This window comes from Coregonus lavaretus, assembly GCF_964263955.1.
Source record: "Coregonus lavaretus genome assembly, contig: HAP1_SCAFFOLD_7871, whole genome shotgun sequence".
Classification (NCBI taxonomy): Eukaryota; Metazoa; Chordata; class Actinopteri; order Salmoniformes; family Salmonidae; genus Coregonus; species Coregonus lavaretus.
This window is the reverse complement of record NW_028161650.1, coordinates 1-19,556: the sequence shown is the minus strand read 5'-3', so window position 1 is coordinate 19,556 and position 19,556 is coordinate 1. Positions and strand designations below refer to the sequence as shown.

General features: G+C 47.0%; 1 protein-coding gene across 1 annotated transcript; it reads right to left on the bottom strand.

Annotated features, from left to right (window-relative positions):
* Positions 1–688: 688 nt before the first annotated feature.
* LOC311120288 (neurofascin-like) lies at positions 689–14,873 on the bottom strand (the record flags this gene model as incomplete). Its single annotated transcript, XM_084194916.1, has 15 exons — positions 689–759; positions 921–1,118; positions 1,248–1,349; positions 3,092–3,216; positions 3,472–3,619; positions 4,109–4,275; positions 6,539–6,650; positions 6,911–7,054; positions 7,249–7,386; positions 7,504–7,685; positions 7,862–7,976; positions 11,038–11,088; positions 11,623–11,793; positions 14,188–14,310; positions 14,677–14,873. Coding segments are annotated over 15 exons (2,044 nt in total), but the record flags the coding sequence as incomplete, so codon positions are not given.
* Positions 14,874–19,556: the final 4,683 nt, after the last annotated feature.

Here is a 19,556-nt window from a genome sequence, read left to right as displayed (position 1 = left end):
CTCCCCAAAAGGCTGTTGGCGATCATTATACAAACTGCCTATTGATAAGAGGACAGCTGACCTCCAATGGAGGATAATACATGGAGCCATAGCCACCAACATGTATCTGGTACACCTGGATCCTACTGTTGGGGAGGGGTGTCCATTCTGTGCTGAGTCTGAAACTCTGGCACATCTGTTTTTACAGTGTCCCAGGTTGGTCGGGATGATTGACCTGATCACTAATTGGTTCTCAACGTTGGGAGAGGTTTTCTCTTCTCAACTGTATATATTTGGGCCAAAGTACAGGTTTAGTCAGAAAGATGTAGTTGTGTTGCTTAATTTTGTGTTAGGGGCAGCAAAATTGGCGATATGGAAGACCCGAAAGAACAGTATTCGGGGACAGGGGTCTGTGGATGTGGTGGGAATGCTGGAGGGAATGTTGGCAGCGAGACTAAGGTTTGAGTTTGCCTATTATAAACTTGTCAACAATATTGATCTGTTTATGAGTATATGGGGTATTCAGAGGCTGTTGTGTTCAGTTACTGTGGAGGAGGAATTGGAGTTGTGTTTTTAATTGATGTGTAAATGCGGTTTTGTATGAGTATTTATTGTGTGGTGGGCTCCCAGACCCAATAAAGATTATTTAAATCTCTCTCTCTCTCTCTCTCTCTCTCTCTCTCTCTCTCTCTCTCTCTCTCTCTCTCACCTCCCAGCTGATCTCCATGTTTGTGTTCTTGGTGCCCCAGCCTTTCAGGCCACTAGGGATAGTATCAGGAGCTGAAACACACAGTGACACAGAGGAGAATGTGATCTCTCTGGCTATTACATCAGGGAGAGGGACGGCTGGAGAAAGGTCTGACCCAACATCCTCCTAACACCTCCATACCCCCATCCCTACCCCCATCCTCTCTCTCCCTCCCTCCCGGTGAGTGACTCACAGGCTCCGCTGGTCTGGTATCTTTGCGAGGGGCTGCTGGGGCGGCTCTTGCCCACAGAGTTGACAGCGATGACTCTGAACTGGTAGTTGACGAAGGGAGAGAGCTGCAGGATGACAGAGTTGAGGTCTCCGGGGTAACTAGACAGGTTCTGCCACTGGCCAGGCTCCCAGCGGTCCTCCTCAAACTGAACCAGGAACTCTGCAGAGAGAGGGGGGGGGGGGGGGGATAGAGAAAGAGAAAGAGAGAAAAAGAGAGAGAGAGAGGTGTGACACAGGCCCTGGAACGGTTGAACATATGTATTGTGTAGTTTCGTGTGTGTGTATTTACGTATGACGGGGCTGTTGTGGTCATCTCCAGGTATCCAGGTCAGTCGTACGCTGCGCGCTGCAGGGTCAGACACCTCCAGGTCAATGGGAGAGTCAGGACGGTCTACACAAAGGAGGGCCATGGAGTTAGGTGGTACACACACACACACACACACACACACTGACACACACACAAACATGAGTGCGTGCACACACACTTACACGCACACACAAGCACGTGCATGCACATACACACACACACACACTGATAAGCACACACACGGATATGAACACGCGCACGCACACACGCTCAAATATCCCTCCCATAGACACATTTACACTAATATCTCACACACTGCATTCATTCCTTTGGAATGTTGAAGCATTAGTCGAAACTAACCATTATTATTAATAATATTATATTCTTATTCTTATTAGAGTGAAAAGAGAGAAAGACAAAAATATAGAAAGACAGAAACAGAGAACAGCGCGAGAGAGAGAGAGAGAGAGAGAGAGAGAGAGAGAGAGAGAGAGAGAGAGAGAGACAGAGACAGAGACAGAGACAGAGACAGAGACAGAGAGAGAGAGAGAGAGAGAGAGAGAGAGAGAGAGAGAGAGAGAGAGAGCGAGAGAGGTAGAAAAGGCCACGGATGTTACCTGCAGGCAAGGCACTAGACTGTGAAGGATACAGGGAGGCATCCTCTGTGAGGGGGGCAGGGGGGTGAAGGTCAGAGGTTAAAGGTTAGAGGTTAGTCAGAGCATTAGTACAGTGGAGCAACCCACATCCACTACAGTACTACAACTGGTGCAGGGTGACGTTGCCCCTAGACACTGATCTTGGGTCAGTTTAGCATTTTCCACACTAATGGTTAAGGTTAGGATTGGGAGAGGGAAAGCTGATCCTAGATCTGTACCTAGGGGAACCTTAACTCTGGAGCAGTACAACTAAACAACCAGGAAACTATGCAGTACGATTCACCACGGTCTACATACACAACTATTAGTAACAGAAGTCTGATAGTAGTCAATAGTGATAGTAAATACAGTGACAGTCAAACATGCAACAATTTCAAGGCACATTCATTCAATCTTTAAAAACATCAAGAAGAGTTATCTATGAGGGCTCACAACAATGTTAAGAAGATGAGGGTTGATGAGATGATGATTTGTACAATGAAAGTATAATATTTTCACATCCATGTTGAAGACTTTGACAGTTTGTGTAGCTGGGTTCAAAGGTCAAATAGGGGGTGCTTATATTTGTCCTGTTTCACTGAATGTACAAATGGGTAACCTGTACGAGTGTGAGGTGTGAAATTGAAATGTTTCTTTGCATATCCCAACTCCCCCTGAGACACTCTCAAAGAGTGGGGTCATGGCCAGGGATCAGCCATTATTGACAGCGAACCTGGAGCAATTAGGGTTAAGTGCTAAGAGAGTCTACTAAATTACAAAAATGTTGTACATAATGACTACTAGGGCGGCAGGTAGCCTAGCGGTAAGAGCGTTACCGAAAGGTCACTGGTTTGAATCCCAGAGCCGACTAGGTGAAGAATCTGTTGATGTGCCCTTGAGCAAGGCACTTAACCCTAATTGTTCCTGTAAGTCTCTCTGGATAAGAGTGTCTGCTAAATGACAAAAATGTAAATGCCTTGCTCAAGGGCAGACCGACAGATTTTCTTGGGATTCAAACTAGGAACCTTTTGGTTGCCCAACGCTCTAACCGCTAGGCTACCTGCCACCTACATATCCTACCTGCTGGGTTTGTGTAGTGTGTGTGTGTGTGTGTAGTGTTTGTGTGTGTGTGTGTGTGCTTGCGTGCGTGCGTGCGTGCGTGCGTGTGTGTGTGTGCGTGTACGTGTGTACCTAACACAGTAAGGCGTGCTGAGGCAGTGTCTTGGTCGATCTCTGTTTTAACAGTACAGGTGTATGTTCCCTCATCCTGCTCGTGGACATTAGGGATGGACAGGGAATCCTCATCCTTCTTCAACCTACAGACCAGCCATGGGAGGAAACATGTTATCACTATAACGTGACACTACAGAACATCACTATTACATGTTATTACACTTTAACTATCGCTATGCCCTTTCAACACCATTGTTTTTGTGTGTTTTTGTTGCATGGATTGCTTGTGCATTTCATCCCATGGACACAGGAATCAATCAAGTTACAGTTCGAGCCTTTAAAGGCTGATGGTAGAGAAAACTGTTGTTGAGTTGTTTGTGTTTTGGGGAGTCTTTCACCTCCATCCCAGAGAGAGGGGCTTGTCATCCTTCAGCCAGGTAACAGTGATGGGCAGGGTGAGGTCTGATTTGACCCGGCAGTCAAAACGAGCCATGGTGCCTCTGATTGCCGACTGGTGCTCTGGAGCCCTGACGATACGGGTTGGCTCTGAAACGAACCGTGAACACCACACACACAGGATACACACAGGACACACACACACAGGACAGACACACAGGACACACACGCATGCATATCCGGAAAATTTAGGGGGAGAGATAGGGAAGCCAAATGCCTTACATGGAATTCCTGAACAGCTGGAGCTCAACCAATTAGATTAAGAGTAGTTTTTCTCATGATATGGGATGACATTAAGGCCACTTTCTTTTGAAATGGGATGAATGAGAATAATAAACAGACTACAGAATATGAATGTCTAATGTGAATCTCTAAGTAATGTCGTCTGCTCTGAGAAAGGAGAGGTGTTAGCTGTGATAAAAGTGTTCAGAAAGGATGGATGATCCAATCCAAAACACCATAGGTTGATAAGGCACTAGGAACTGTTCGGCATCAACACAGGGGCTATTTGGTACTGAGAAGGAAACAGAAAAACAGAAGGATGAAGTGGTGCTGTGATGTGATTGGTTGCGCTCTAACCTTTGACCTCGAGGCGGACCTGGTTCTCCTCCTTGCCCAGGATGTTGCTGGCCACACAGGTGTATGTCCCCTGGTCCTCAGCCCGCGCACGCTTGATCTCTAGGCTCCCATTGATGTAGACCCGGTATTGACCACCGTCCAGACCACTGCCCTGACCATTCTTAAACCTACACACACACACACAGAGGGGAAAATACTCAGGGTAAGACACACACACACACACACATGCACATCCCCACACGTAGCCACTGTGAAGGAACATTTTATGTTTGTGCTTTTCTAATAACCAATTCGACTGGGTTCATGCAAGTGACTGATTAATCGTGCCTGGGAGGAATCCTCACTATCAGTATAAGCAATTTCACAGTATGTCCAGAACATTGCTTTTAGAACCGAAAGGGATATATCTCAGTTTCAAGGTCTCAGCTTGGAGAGAAGAAACCTCGTGAGGTATTGGTCAGTCACATGCAGGAACCAAACATTAATGATGAATTAATAATGAATAATGAATAATGTAAATCATGCAATTATAACTTGTCTGTGTAAGCAGTATATAAGATAACTAATGGGATTGTCCCGGCGGAGCTCCCGACCGACGTGTACAGTCGTGGTCAAAAGTTTTGAGAATGACACACGTATTGGTCTTCACAAAGTTCGCTGCTTCAGTGTTATGAGATATTTTTGTCAGATGTTACAATGGTATACTAAAGTATAATTACAAGCATTCCATAAGTGTCAAAGGCTTTTATTGACAATTACATTAAGTTTATGCAAAGAGTCAATATTTGCAGTGTTGACCCTTCTTTTTCAAGACCTCTGCAATCCGCTCTGGCATGCTGTTAATCAACTTCTTGGCCACATCCTGACTGATGGCAGCCCATTCTTGCATAATCAATGCTTGGAGTTTGTCAGAATTTGTGGGTTTTTGTTTGTCCACCCGCCTCTTGAGGATCGACCACAAGTTCTCAATGGGATTAAGGTCTGGGGAGTTTCCTGGCCATGGACCCAAAATGTTGATGTTTTGTTCCCCAAGCCACTTAGTTATCACTTTTGCCTTATGGCAAGGTGCTCCATCATGCATTGGTCATCACCAAACTGTTCTTGGATGGTTGGGAGAAGTTGCTCTCGGAGGATGTGTTAGTAACATACTTTATTCATGGCTGTGTTCTTAGGCAAGATTGTGAGTGAGCCCACTCCCTTGGCTGAGAAGCAACCCCACACATGAATGGTCTCAGGATGCTTTACTGTTGGCATGACACAGGACTGATGGTAACGCTCACCTTGTCTTCTAAGGACAAGATGTTTTCCGGATGCCCCAAACAATCGGAAAGGGGATTCATCAGAGAAAATGACTTTACCCCAGTCCTCAGCAGTCCAATCCCTGTACCTTTTGCAGAATATCAGTCTGCCCCTGATGTTTTTCCTGGAGAGAAGTGGCTTCTTTGCTGCCCTTCTTGACACCAGGCCATCCTCCAAAAGTCTTCATCTCACTGTGCGTGCAGATGCACTCACACCTGCCTGCTGCCATTCCTGAGCAAGCTCTGCACTGGTGGTGCCCCGATCCCGCAGCTGAATCAACTTTAGGAGACGGTCCTGGCGCTTGCTGGACTTTCTTGGGCGCCCTGACACCTTCTTCACAACAATTGAACCTCTCTCCTTGATCCGATAAATGGTTGATTTAGGTGCAATCTTACTAGCAGCAATATCCTTGCCTGTGAAGCCCTTTTTGTGCAAAGCAATGATGACGGCACGTGTTTCCTTGCAGGTAACCATGGTTAACAGAGGAAGAACAATGATTTCAAGCATCACTCTCCTTTTAAAGCTTCCAGTCTGTTATTCTAACTCAATCAGCATGACAGAGTGATCTCCAGCCTTGTCCTCGTCAACACTCTCACCTGTGTTAATGAGATAATCACTGTCATGATGGCAGCTTGTCCTTTTGTGGCAGGGCTGAAATGTAGTGGAAATGTTTTTGGGAGATTTAGTTCAATTTCATGGCAAAGAGGGACTTTGCAATTAATTGCAATTCATCTGATCACTCTTCATGACATTCTGGAGTATATGCAAATTGTCATCATCAAAACTGAGGCAGCAGACTTTGTGAAAATTAGTATTTGTGTCATTCTCAACACTTTTGACCACGACTGTACTATGGTGCATTAAGTTTGTTGGAACCTCTCCAGTTAACTGACGATAAAGAATGAGTCATTTAAGTTTGACTTTGAGTCCCTGGTGGTAATTTCCACGACACCACACAACTTTGACAGTTTTTGCACTGTTGAATCGTATCTCCTCAGAAGGTAATGTCTATCCTCTATCTGGGTCTATCTTTCCATACTCACTAGCATATGTAGTTTGGGTTTTGTGTGGACCACAGGAAGAGTAGCTGTTGCACGACAGCTAATGGGGATCCTAATAAAGTAAACTCACCAACGTAGCTCAGGAAATGGCGAGCCAAAGAAGGGACAGTCCAGGAAGGTTCTGTTGTTCTCTATCACCTTTATCAGCTGGTTCTTAGGACCAAGCATCCTGGGAGCCATGTCTATAGAGAGAGAGAGAGAGAGAGAGAGAGAGAGAGAGAGAGAGAGAGAGAGAGAGAGAGAGAGAGAGAGAGAGAGAGAGAGAGAGAGAGAGAGAGAGAGAGAGAGAGAGAGAGAGAGAGAAAGAGGAGAGAGAGGGAGAGCGAGAGGAGGGCAGAGAGAATGAGAGAGAATGAATTTATATATTTAGTCCTATTTAATTATAGCTTAATCACTCAACATCATCATCTTCATCACCACCAACACCACTCCCTCTCTTTACCCAGTATGCTGACGAATGCGTTGGCCAGCAGGTAACCATGGTGATTGGAGGCGTTACATTGGTACACAGCGCTGCTGCCTATCTGAACCGAGCGGAAGATGATGGTGTCACCTACCACCGATCTGCTGGGGTTGGGCAGGGAGCCTGGGAGAGGGGGAGAGAGGTAGAGGGCAGAGGGAGAGAAAGGGGGAGAGAAGAGAGAAGATAGAAGAGAAAGAGATGAGGGAGATAAATGTAAATAGTGAAAACTGGTTGGCAATAGACATGCTGATTTGAGTTGGTTTATAATGATGGTACTCTATGTCCATTAGAACACAGCAGGGTGATGAACGACTCACTATCGCTCTCCATAGGCTCTCCGTTGACCAGCCACTGGATGAGTGGTTTGGGGTTCCCATTGGCCCGACACACCAGACGACCGTTCTCATCCGGCGCTAACACCAGATTGGACGGCTTGTCCAGCCAATAGGGAGCCGCTGTTGGGTACAAGAGATGCCATTGGTCGAGATGGTCAACCCCAAATATCAACACACACACACGCGCGCACGCGCACGAACACACGCGCACACACAAAACACCCCCTCCGTGTATACCTTTAACCTGGACGTAGATGGAGTGTCGGATGCTTCCTATCTGATTGTTGGCCATGCACATGTACTCCCCTGCATCCTCCTCTGACACACTGTCAATACGCAGAGTCTTATTGTAGTTGTCTAGCTTCACCTTCTGGTTCAGGTCTCCTCCCTTCTTAAACCACTTTATAATGGGGGTGGGACTGAGAGGGGGATAGGGAGAGAGTGGGTGAGGGGGAAAAGGTAAAGGGGGGAGTGAGATTGGGTGTTATTTTTCCTGAGAAAAGATACAGTATGTGTGCGTGTATGTGTGTGTGTGTGTGTGTATGTGTGTGTGTGTGCGTCTGCGTGCGAGGGCGTGTGTATTTCAGCCACTCACACTCCGGCAGCGATACACTCCAGCTGTAGCTTTTGTCCTCTCAGCACCATCATCCTTGAGCTGTCAGTCCCCGTGGGGGAGAGGAAGGTAGGGGTGGTCTCTGCTACCTTACGACCTTGGGACAGGAGAGGAAGGGGTTAATACACACACAACCATGATCACACCCACACTAAATATTCAACACATTCACCTTCATCCAAATTCTAATCAAACATAATCATTGGAGTTTATGTTTAATCCAAAACTCACTTCCGACACCATAAGTGTACAAGCTCCTTATAAGGGTAAGAGACAGAGGAAAACTAATCGGTAGATTATTTTCATGCTTCTATGTCAGCGTCTCTGCCAAGCAAATGGAATAAATGGTTAATCTACATCCATAGAATGTCCTCATCCTTCTCTTCATGTCGCCCCATGTAGCTTTGGCTTGTTTTCCTGTTTGTTCCGCAGCCAGATCAACCTGTTAGCTGTTCCTTTGTCTGTCAACCCCCCTGGCGTGCCATTTAAACCAGAGAACAAAGAAAAACAACTACGTTGATCTCCAACTTTCAGTCCGCCAGAGAAAAGAGACCAGAAACTGTTAATAAAACAGAGTGACAAGCCTGATGAAACAGAAAACATACTGTTTTTTCTTTTATTTTCTTTCTTCTTCTAAGGAAATCATTTGATCTAATTTAAAGAGCATATTTTCGGGTCGCTGAGTTCAGATATTTCAGTGACATGCTTCATGTAACAACACCACTGCAGGGTGATGTTAAATCACTAATGTTTCCCCCTGCCAACGTTTGGATCCTTTCCAGAACCTTATGCGCTCTGTCGGGTTCAGGGTTCGGCATTAAAGGATTTATCCTCTTAAAGATAATGTATCAGAAATGTTGTGTTGCGTCATGAAGGAAGTTTAGACATAGATCAGTGGCAACACTCGTGGCTGTGAGCTGCTTATTTGTTTGTTGCATTTTAAGGACAGAAAAGTGTGTGCTATTGACGGGATAATTCACCAAAATCAACATAATTTCAACTAATGATACATTTCATAACACAGTACTTACCCTTTACCTCAAAATTCTAAATAATACACATATAAATGAATACAGCATTTCATCAGACAGTAAGACATATATGGCAAAAGTGAGTGTTACCAAACTTTAAAGACATTAGGTCGAGTTAGAAGGTTAACCCACATTAAACAGAACTAGCCTCAAAAGTAATGGCGCTATAATAAACCAGCCACAATTAGCGTTAGCTTCTTCTGTGATGCAGATCTGATCTGTAGGCCTATGGGATTAAATAATGTGTTAACGGTTAGCATCTCCAGTGCCCTGCAAACAGAGAGCGTGGCAGTGTTGTTAGTGACACTTGGAGAGAGAGGATCTCAGGGATTAGTACAGACAACTGGCACAGGACATACGGGTAACTGCCAGAATAATGGAAACACATGAGGAAATGAGGGGTACAAAGTATATTGAAAGCAGGTGCTTCCACACAGGTGTGGTTCCTGAGTTAATTAAACAATCAACATCCCATCATGCTTAAGGTCATGTATAAAAATGCCAGACAGGCCATTAGTTTGGCCATTATTTTGGCTACCATGGTTATGCACCCATAGGATGACAATGCCCCCATTCACATGGCATGAGTGGTCACTGAATGGTTTGATGAGCATGAAAATGATGTAAACCATATGCCATGGCTGTCTCAGTCACAGGACAACCTTACTAACACTCTGTGTGTGTGTGTGTGTGTGTGTGTGTGTGTGTGTGTGTGTGTGTGTGTGTGTGTGTGTGTGTGTGTGTGTGTGTGTGTGTGTGTGTGTGTGTGTGTGTGTGTGTGTGTGTTTGTGTATGTGTGTGTGTGTGTGTGTGTGTGTGTGTGTGTGTGTGTGTGTGTGTGTGTGTGTGTGTGTGTGTGTGTGTGTGTGTGTAAGAGATACTCATTATGACAGGTGGTGCAGCTCTATCCCTCTCCTATGCTCTCTCTCCGTGTGTGAACACGCATGTGACTACATGCTTATAACAATGAATGAACATATCATCAATACAAATGCTTTTATTTGTATGCATGATTGTATGCATGATTTAGGATCATCCCTGTTTACTCAGCCTATCTTTTATACCTCCGCCACACGACCTTCACATAGGGGGTTAGTTGGGGGCAGTCCCCATTCTGTTCCTATGACAGTCCCCTCACAAAGGTACACATACCATCACTCCCAGGCCTACTCCCCAAGGCCAGGGTAGTAATAACATTGACCACTGGTTCCCCCTCTGGCTATGGGCTGACTGTGAAATGGGCTTGGGTTAAGGGCTTTATGATAAGCAGTAGGAGAGGAGAAGCTTTACTCTGTCCATTCCTCTAAGTGATGGGCAATTAATTAGATACAGGGGTGGAGTGTGTGTGTGTGTGTGTGTGTGTGTGTGTGTGTGTGTGTGTGTGTGTGTGTGTGTGTGTGTGTGTGTGTGTGTGTGTGTGTGTGTGTGTGTGTGTGTGTGTTGTGGGGGAGGGCGAGGGGGGGAGAGACCAAGGAGAGATGTATTTTAGGAAGAGGAGACCTTTCTAACCCCCTCTTGGACTGCTACAGTACCCAGGGAGATTCCACAAAGCTCTACTGTCACATCTAACTTAGTTTGGAGAGGCTCTAAGGGCATGCTTGACATTGGTTGAGTTAAGGGACAACCTCAATTGGCCTATTGTCAGCTGCTGAGTTACTGCATATGCAATGAGTCAGCTTGTGAGAGACAAGGATATGCAAGGATAAAGGACCTTATGGGCAATCAACCCAGTGTTATATTTTGCCTGTGAGAGGGGTGAGTCTCATTGAAAACAGAAGGGTGTGTAAATAAAACACGCAACACTTGAATTAAATTCAGTTTAGTAAGGCTGAGCTGGCTGGTTAGCAGGCCATGGTTAAGGTTAAGGTGCTTGCTATTGAAGGACAATATCAGTCTGGAAATAATGTTAACAGTATTGAAAGAAAATCCATTGAGTGGACAGATTAGCAGGCTAGACTATGATGCTAGCTGTGTTAGCTAGCTGTGTTGTTAACAGATCCATTGCACTGACTGGTTAGTATTAGCAGGCTAGGCTACATGGCTAGCTGTATTAGGATGATGACCGGGTACTGCTATGGGTGAAGAGTAGGGGGTAACAGGAAGAGTGTGTGTCTGGACTGGACTCACCGCCATATGGGTCAGTGGAGTTGACAGAGGAAGTGTCGTTATACGGCTCCTCTGAAAAAACACACACCACACACACACACAGGGCTGACAGCATGCAGAACACACACGCACAGAGACACTCCTGTACATACACACTCACATGCACAAAATGTAAATTAATGCATCAACAAAAAAAATGACATTAGGGGCTGATTTCCAGTTCCAAGAGAGCTGTAAGAATGGATGAGCACTGAGCAGCTTTCTCCCCTGCGTCAGAAAAAGAGAAATGTCAACTTCTTACAGACAGATGGGCACTGTGGAGAAATCCTCTGTCAGGAACAATTGTGGCAGAGCCGTAGGAGAGAACACAGGCACAACACACACTGAGGAACAAAGGAGAATGTCCTGGTAAAATAACATACTGTACATGTCATGGCCTCAGGCCACCTCTAGAGGGAGACATCTCATATTTCATATTTCATGTGAGGCACACTGGTTGACCATACAATAGATGATCCTATTCACACACAACAATAGAACACGGCTACATTCAAATACTTTTGGTTGGTGTAGGGATACGTGTGTGTGTGTGTGTAGCCTACTTACTGGTCTGCACTTTGAGTGTGAAGGGGTTCTTCTGCTGGATGGTATGTGTGAAGAGGAAGCGGGCGTTGCAGCTGTAGTCTGTGTGTGAGTCTTTAGCCAGAACGTTAGCGAAATACAGATCTCCATTCAGACCCATGGACACACGCCTGTCCTGGGTTATAGACATCATGGCTGTGGAGGGAGAGAAGGAGGGAGAGAGAAGGAGGAAGGGAGAAGGAGGGAGGGAGGGAGGGAAGGAAGGAAAGGAGAGAGAAAGAGATGGGAGGCGGTGGAGAGAGAGGAAGGAGGGAGGGAGAGAGATAAAGAGAAGGGAGGCAGTTGAGAGAGAGGAAGGAGGGAGGGAGAGAGAGAAAGAGAAGGGAGGCAGTAGAGAGAGGAAGGAGGGAGGGAGAGAGAGAGAAAGAGAAGGGAGGCGGTAGAGAGAGAGGAAGGAGGGAGGGAGAGATGTAGCGAGGGAGAGGTAAGGATGGGGGGAGGAGGGAGAGGGAGAGAGAGAGGTAAGTATGGGGGAGAAAGAAGGGAGAGAGAGTGAGTGAGTGAGAAAGATACTAAATCATTTAGACTGTATGCTTCATAATGAACCATAACATGATCTAATTTCAGAGGCATTCACGAAACTGGCCAAGCTGAGTAGCCTACATCTCAAAAACAGAGTCAGTCCCAACCAGATAGATAAAGATCAAATAGACGTTACTCTTTAAACACTGTAATTTGGTCTCATTGGTTTAACCTCCTAACTAGACTGGCCCTGGGCTGAGTGTATGTAACGTGTAATAGAGTACCATGTCTGTTCTCTCTAGCAGTGTTTGGACATACAGTGGTAGCCAGTGGGGCCAGCCATAGACAATATATCCTATCTAGGATTCTATATCTATGGTGCCAGCTAGTTCAGCTCTAGTGGTCATCCTCTGTGATGATGTGGCACTGGGACTTGTCGCTCTGGGGCTCTGTGTTAACGTTAACTCCTAACACACACAGACGCTCCCGACAGATGATCACACACTCTGTAACCAAGACGAGCGACAGGGCCAATCTGGTTGTCTTGACGGTGCCCGAGGTCACCCAGCCGGTGGTCTAATGTAGTGGTGGTGTGTAATTGTGACTGGGCAATGTGCCATAATGCTATGATCACTGTATGTTCTAATCTACTGTATGTATTATGTTCATAGCGGCCCCAGGGCTATTATTAGCATGGCTAATAAAGATGTAGTGAAGTGAGAGTAGTGGAGTACAGTCCAGAGAGTATAGCGACACCATTAGCTGTGAAGGACCACTTCAGTCTGGGCTCTATAAATGGCTTCTGCCTGCTCTTGGGTTCTGCTTTCTCAGCTCTTTACCCAGCAGAGTCAGAGAATCACACACTCACACACAGACACACACACACACAGAGATTTACAGTGGGTCAGCAATAACACACACCACTAGAGAAGAGGACAGAGCGATAGTAAGGAGGGAGAGAGAGTGAACGAATGAGAAAGCGAGAGAGAGCAAGAGAGAGAGAGTGAGAGAGAGAGAGAGTGAGAGTGAGAGTGAGAGTGAGAGTGAGAGTGAGAGTGAGAGTGAGAGTGAGAGTGAGAGAGAGAGAGAGAGAGAGAGAGAGAGAGAGAGAGAGAGAGAGAGTTTTAAATAATCTTTATTGGGTCTGGGAGCCCACCACACAATAAATACTCATACAAAACTGCATTTACACATCAATTAAAAACACAACTCCAATTCCTCCTCCACAGTAACTGAACACAACAGCCTCTGAATACCCCATATACTCATAAACAGATCAATATTGTTGACAAGTTTATAATAGGCAAACTCAAACCTTAGTCTCGCTGCCAACATTCCCTCCAGCATTCCCACCACATCCACAGACCCCTGTCCCCGAATACTGTTCTTTCGGGTCTTCCATATCGCCAATTTTGCTGCCCCTAACACAAAATTAAGCAACACAACTACATCTTTCTGACTAAACCTGTACTTTGGCCCAAATATATACAGTTGGGAAGAGAAAACCTCTCCCAACATTGAGAACCAATTAGTGATCAGGTCAATCATCCCGACCAACCTGGGACACTGTAAAAACAGATGTGCCAGAGTTTCAGACTCAGCACAGAATGGACACCCCTCCCCAACAGTAGGATCCAGGTGTACCAGATACATGTTGGTGGCTATGGCTCCATGTATTATCCTCCATTGGAGGTCAGCTGTCCTCTTATCAATAGGCAGTTTGTATAATGATCGCCAACAGCCTTTTGGGGAGGCACCTGGACCAAGCACACCCGCCCACCTCGTCGATTTTACCCCTTCCAGGGAAGAGGCATGGGACACCTTTACACATATTCTGTACATGGCCTTCTTTCCCACCTCCTTGACCTCCCCCAGCTCCGGGGTATCGAAGGAAAGCAGCATCCCCACGTCAGAACAAAAGAAAGCGATAGCATAAAAGAGAAAGTGACAGAAGAGCTGAGAGGTCACCTATGAGGACAAACGACTGGGATAAAGAGGGACAGAAGGACACAGAGGGAGAGGGGGACAGACAAACATACAAACATACAGAGAGAGAGCTAGACTCACCGCTGTTCATCCAGAAGGTGTGTGGAGGAGGCAGGCCTGGAGGAGGGTTACAGGCCAAGACTAGGGAAGAACCCTCACCCACTACCACTGGCTCCAACACCTCCTTAGGCCACAGAGGGGACTCTGACAGAGGTAGCAACAGATGGAGAGAGATATTTAGATGACATGAGATCACAGGAGACTGCTGAGGGGAGAACGGCTCATAATAATGGCCAGAACGGAGCAAATGGAATGGCATCGAACACCTGGGAACCATGTGTTCGATATATTTGATACCATTCCACTGATTCCACTTCAGTCATTACCACAAGCCCTGTCCTCCCCAATTAAGGTGCCACCAACCTCCTGTGCATTAGATACTTATTACAAGTCATATTCACAGTCTACAGATTTCTAGTGTCAGAGGGTGTGTGTGTGTGTGTGTGTGTGTGTGAGTGTGTGCTTGTGTGTGTGCGTGTGTGCGTGGATGTGTATTAACAGACTCCTCACTCGACACTCGCAGTAGGATCTTGCTGGTCAGCGCCGTTCCAAAGTCGTTAGAAGCGAAACACTGGTATTCTCCCTCATAGTCCTCTGGCCTCCCTCCGCTCCGGAAGCCAATCTCCAGAGTTCCCGAGCGCTTCCGCATCGTCACCCGTGGATCCTTCCCCACGTTGAAGAACTTCCCGTTCCGTCGCCATGAGAACCTGAGTTGCCATGGAAACAACAGAACACAACAGAACAGGGTCAGAACCATCTACAGGATTAGTCAGTGATGTCAGAAATCTCAACATCCTTCTTCAACAATTCTTCCTAGTCTGGTTGATGACATCACTGACTAATACTTCTTCATCTCAACCACCAAGGGGTTTTGAGCGACTTCAATAGGACCCAGATTAAGCCTAAATCTGAGAAGATTCTCCATTTAGAAATGCTTTTACGGCCAGGAGAAAAGGCTTAATCTGTATCTGTGCAACCACACAAAATGTTTTTGGTGTTTTTCAGAAGCTCTTCTGATTGGTTAACCAATGAATACAGCATGTGGTTGCATAACTGCTAGGGCTGCTATTTTGGAAGGGGATTATAGAGTGTGTTTACTGTCATATTTACATAACATACTGTACAGTAGAGGAAAGGTGCGGAGAGGAGGGGAGAGAAGAGGTGAAGAGTGGAGAGAAGAGGAGGGGAGGGGGAGGACAGGATAGGATAGGATAGGATAGGATAGGAGAGGATAGGAGAGGAGAGGAGAGGAGAGGAGAGGAGAGGAGAGGAGAGGAGAGGAGAGGAGAGGAGAGGAGAGGAGAGGAGAGGAGAGGAGAGGAGAGGAGAGGAGAGGAGAGGAGCCCCATAGCTCTGTCTGTGGCAGACTGTAGAACCAAGGCCGTAGGCCCAGAGCTACAGCAGGACAATGGCTCTCTCTCTATGAGGCTGTATGGAAGCCAACAGGACTGTTTGGGACTGAATGAGTGATTGATCCCTCTTTGAGTGATCCATGAGCATGAATAGTCAACTGGGCACATTATTCTAGTACAATTACTTTCCTGGGAAGTGTGTTCATGTGTAACAGTGTGTGTATGTGTATGTGTAACAGTGTGTGTGTAACAGTGTGTGTGTTGTGAGTGTGTGTAATGTAAACCTTCACTGTGCCTCAAAACAAACAAAAAGCACCCCTGAATGAGATCACTGTGCTCAGCTGGTCAGAGCCACGTTACACATCCACAGGAGAACTAAGGGTTTGTGTGTGTCTATGTGTGTGTATGTGTGTGTATGTGTGTGTGTGTCTGTGTGTTTCTGTCTGTGTAACCCTAATTGCTCTGGATAACAGCATCTGCTAAATGACTAAAATGTACATTTAAATGTGTGTGTGTGTGCATGCCTTGTCGTGTATTATGCCATCTACTGGCATGATGGGAGAGGAGGGGGATTGAGTAGAGGGGAGATGAGGGGGTGGATGGATGGGAGAGGATGGAGAGTGAGGGGAGAGGAGGGGAGTGAGGGGAGAGGAGGGGGAGTGAGGGGAGAGGAGGGAGAGTGAGGGAGAGGAGGGAGAGTGAGGGGAGAGGAGGGGGTGGATGGGAGAGGAGGGGGAGTGAGGGGAGAGGAGGGGGAGTGAGGGGAGATGAGGGGGTGGATGGGAGAGGAGGGGAGTGAGGGGAGAGGAGGGGGAGTGAGGGGAGAGGAGGGGGAGTGAGGGGAGAGGAGGGGGAGTGAGGGGAGAGGAGGGAGAGTGAGGGAGAGGAGGGAGAGTGAGGGAGAGGAGGGAGAGTGAGGGGAGAGGAGGGGGTGGATGGGAGAGGAGGGGAGTGAGGGGAGAGGAGGGGGAGTGAGGGGAGAGGAGGGGGAGTGAGGGGAGAGGAGGGAGAGTGAGGGGAGAGGAGGGGGTGGATGGGAGAGGAGGGGGAGTGAGGGGAGAGGAGGGGGAGTGAAGGCAGAGGAGGGAGAGTGAGGGGAGAGGAGGGGGAGTGAGGGGAGAGGAGGGAGAGTGAGGGGAGAGGAGGGGGTGGATGGGAGAGGAGGGGGAGTGAGGGGAGAGGAGGGGGTGGATGGGAGAGGAGGGGGAGTGAGGGGAGAGGAGGGGGAGTGAGGGTAGAGGAGGGGGAGTGAGGGGAGAGGAGGGGAGTGAGGGGAGAGGAGGGGGAGTGAGGGGAGAGGAGAGGGAGTGAGGGGAGAGGAGGGGAGTGAGGGGAGAGGAGGGGGAGTGAGGGGAGAGGAGGGGGAGTGAGGGGAGAGGAGGGGGTGGATGGGAGAGGAGGGGGAGTGAGGGGAGAGGAGGGGGTGGATGGGAGAGGAGGGGGAGTGAGGGGAGAGGAGGGGGAGTGAGGGGAGTGGAGGGGGAGTGAGGGGAGAGGAGGGGGTGTGAGGGGAGAGGAGGGGGAGTGAGGGGAGAGGAGGGGAGTGAGGGGAGAGGAGGGGGAGTGAGGGGAGAGGAGGGGAGTGGAGGGGGAGTGAGGGGAGAGGTTCAGGTTTTTAGGGGCGGCAGGTAGCCTAGTGGTTAAGAGTGTTGGGCCAGTAACCGAAAGCTAGTTCGAATCCCCGAGCAGGCAAGGTGGTTAACCCAAACAAAAACTACTCCCCGGGTGCCGATGATGTGGACATCGATTAAGGCAGCCCCCTGCACCTCTCTGATTCAGAGGGGTTGTGTTAAATGCAGAAGACACATTTCAGTTGAAAGCATTCAGTTGTGCAACTGGATAGGTATCCCCTTTCCCTAGGTGGAAGAAAAAGGAGAAGGAGGAGGATCATATTGTAATGTCAGGAGAGCTGGATGGCGCTGTCATGTGGTTGCTGGATGGCTGTCATGTGGAGGCTGGATAGCTGTCATGGGGTGGCTGGATGGCTGTCATGGGGTGGCTGGGTGGCTGGTTGGCTGTCATGTGGTGGCTTGGTGGTTTGGAATCGAGGAATAGAAGTGGAGGTGGGTTTACGGGGTTAGGGGTGTCATGACTCTCATGTGATGGTCCCACGTGAGAAGCCCAAGATCAGAATACAGAGAAGCAACAATCTACAGATCTCACTCTCTCTCTCCCGTGGTCATTCTTATTAATATGCCATTTAGCAGACGCTTTTATCCAAAGCGACTTACAGTCATGCGTGCATATATTTTTGTGTATGGGTGGTCCCGGGGATCGAACCCACTACCTTGGCGTTACAAGCGCCGTGCTCTACCAGCTGAGCTACAGAGGACCACAATGAGCAAAGTAAGGATTGATGTGGGGGTTTTATGACCCCTCGCGCCAATCCTAAATATTGGTGATCAGAATGTCTCTGTGTTACAGGGATAGATTGCCGCCTAAAAACTCTAACATCAAAAGATTGGACATTGGAACATTGTTGTTAAGATCCAATCTGTTTGGAATGGTCGGTGGGGATCTAATAATCATGTCATATTGTTTATTGTTGTTTTGTGATGTCATTAAGGATGATATTACTAAATAACTGTATCGCTGAAAGTGTACACATTTCAGTTATCAGGTTTGCATCTAAAAGTTGTATAAAATATATGATTAAGTATGAAAATACGTTTGTGAAGATAGCAATGTGATATTAGCCTTTTAAATGAGATAAATGTTTTTCATAGAAACTTTTGCCAGTCAGTAGCCACACCCCAAGTGACATTAGAGATCGTGTTGGCGTGATGGAATGCCCCTTTTTACCAGAGCATAAAGGCTTGAAAGACAAATCAACCTTTAGACCAGGAAGCCCCACGGCTTAAAATGGTTGACACTTTACAGACCAGAAAACATGAGACGGTAGTCCATACGTTTGAAATGGTGATACTCTCAACCTCTCCACGAGGTGAAGAAGCAGATAAACGCACTAGACCTTATCATATCAGCTGGCATGTATAGTCGTCTAGAGAACTTTCACTAAAGACACGAGTTGGGAAGGACAACCCTCTCAGACAACCGTTGGTACATCTGAAGTATCTATTCTAACGAACACTCGATTCGAAGAAAAGCAGAGTCTCACCGAAGTGACACTCAAACCCTTTTTGAGAAAGCGGTTCAACAGAGACGACAATCAAGGAAAGATACGCGTAAATATATACAGTTGAAGTCGGAAGTTTACATACACCTTAGCCAAATACATTTAAACTCAGTTTTTCACAATTCCTGACATTTAATCCTAGTAAAAATGTACATACACTCAATTAGTATTTGGTAGCATTGCCTTTCAATTGTTTAACTTGGGTCAAACGTTTCGGGTAGCCTTCCACAAGCTTCCCACAATAAGTTGGGTGAATTCTGGCCAATTCCTCCTGACAGAGCTGGTGTAACTGAGTCTGGTTTGTAGGCCTCCTTGCTCGCACACGTGATTTCAATTCTGCCCACATATTTTCTATAGGATTGAGGTCAGGGTTTTGTGATGGCCACTCCAATACCTTGACTTTGTTGTCCTTAAGCCATTTTGCCACAACTTTGGAAGTATGCATGGGGTCATTGTCCATTTGGAAGACCCATTTGCGACCAAGCTTTAACTTCCTGACTGATGTCTTGAGATGTTACTTCAATATATCCACATAATTTTCCTTCCTCATGATGCCATCTATTTTGTGAAGTGCACCAGTCCTTCCTGCAGCAAAGCACCCCCACAGCATGATGCTGCCACCCCCGTGCTTCACGGTTGGGATGGTGTTCTTCGGCTTGCAAGCGACCCCCTTTTTCCTCCAAACATAACGATGGCCATTATGGCCAAACAGTTCTATTTTTGTTTCATCAGACCAGAGGACATTTCTCCAAAAAGTACAATCTTTGTCCCCATGTGCAGTTGCAAACCGTAGTCTGGCTTTTTTTATGCCGGTTTTGGAGCAGTGGCTTCTTCCTTGCTGAGTGGCCTTTCAGGTTATGTTGATATAGGACTCGTTTTACTGTGGATATAGATACTTTTGT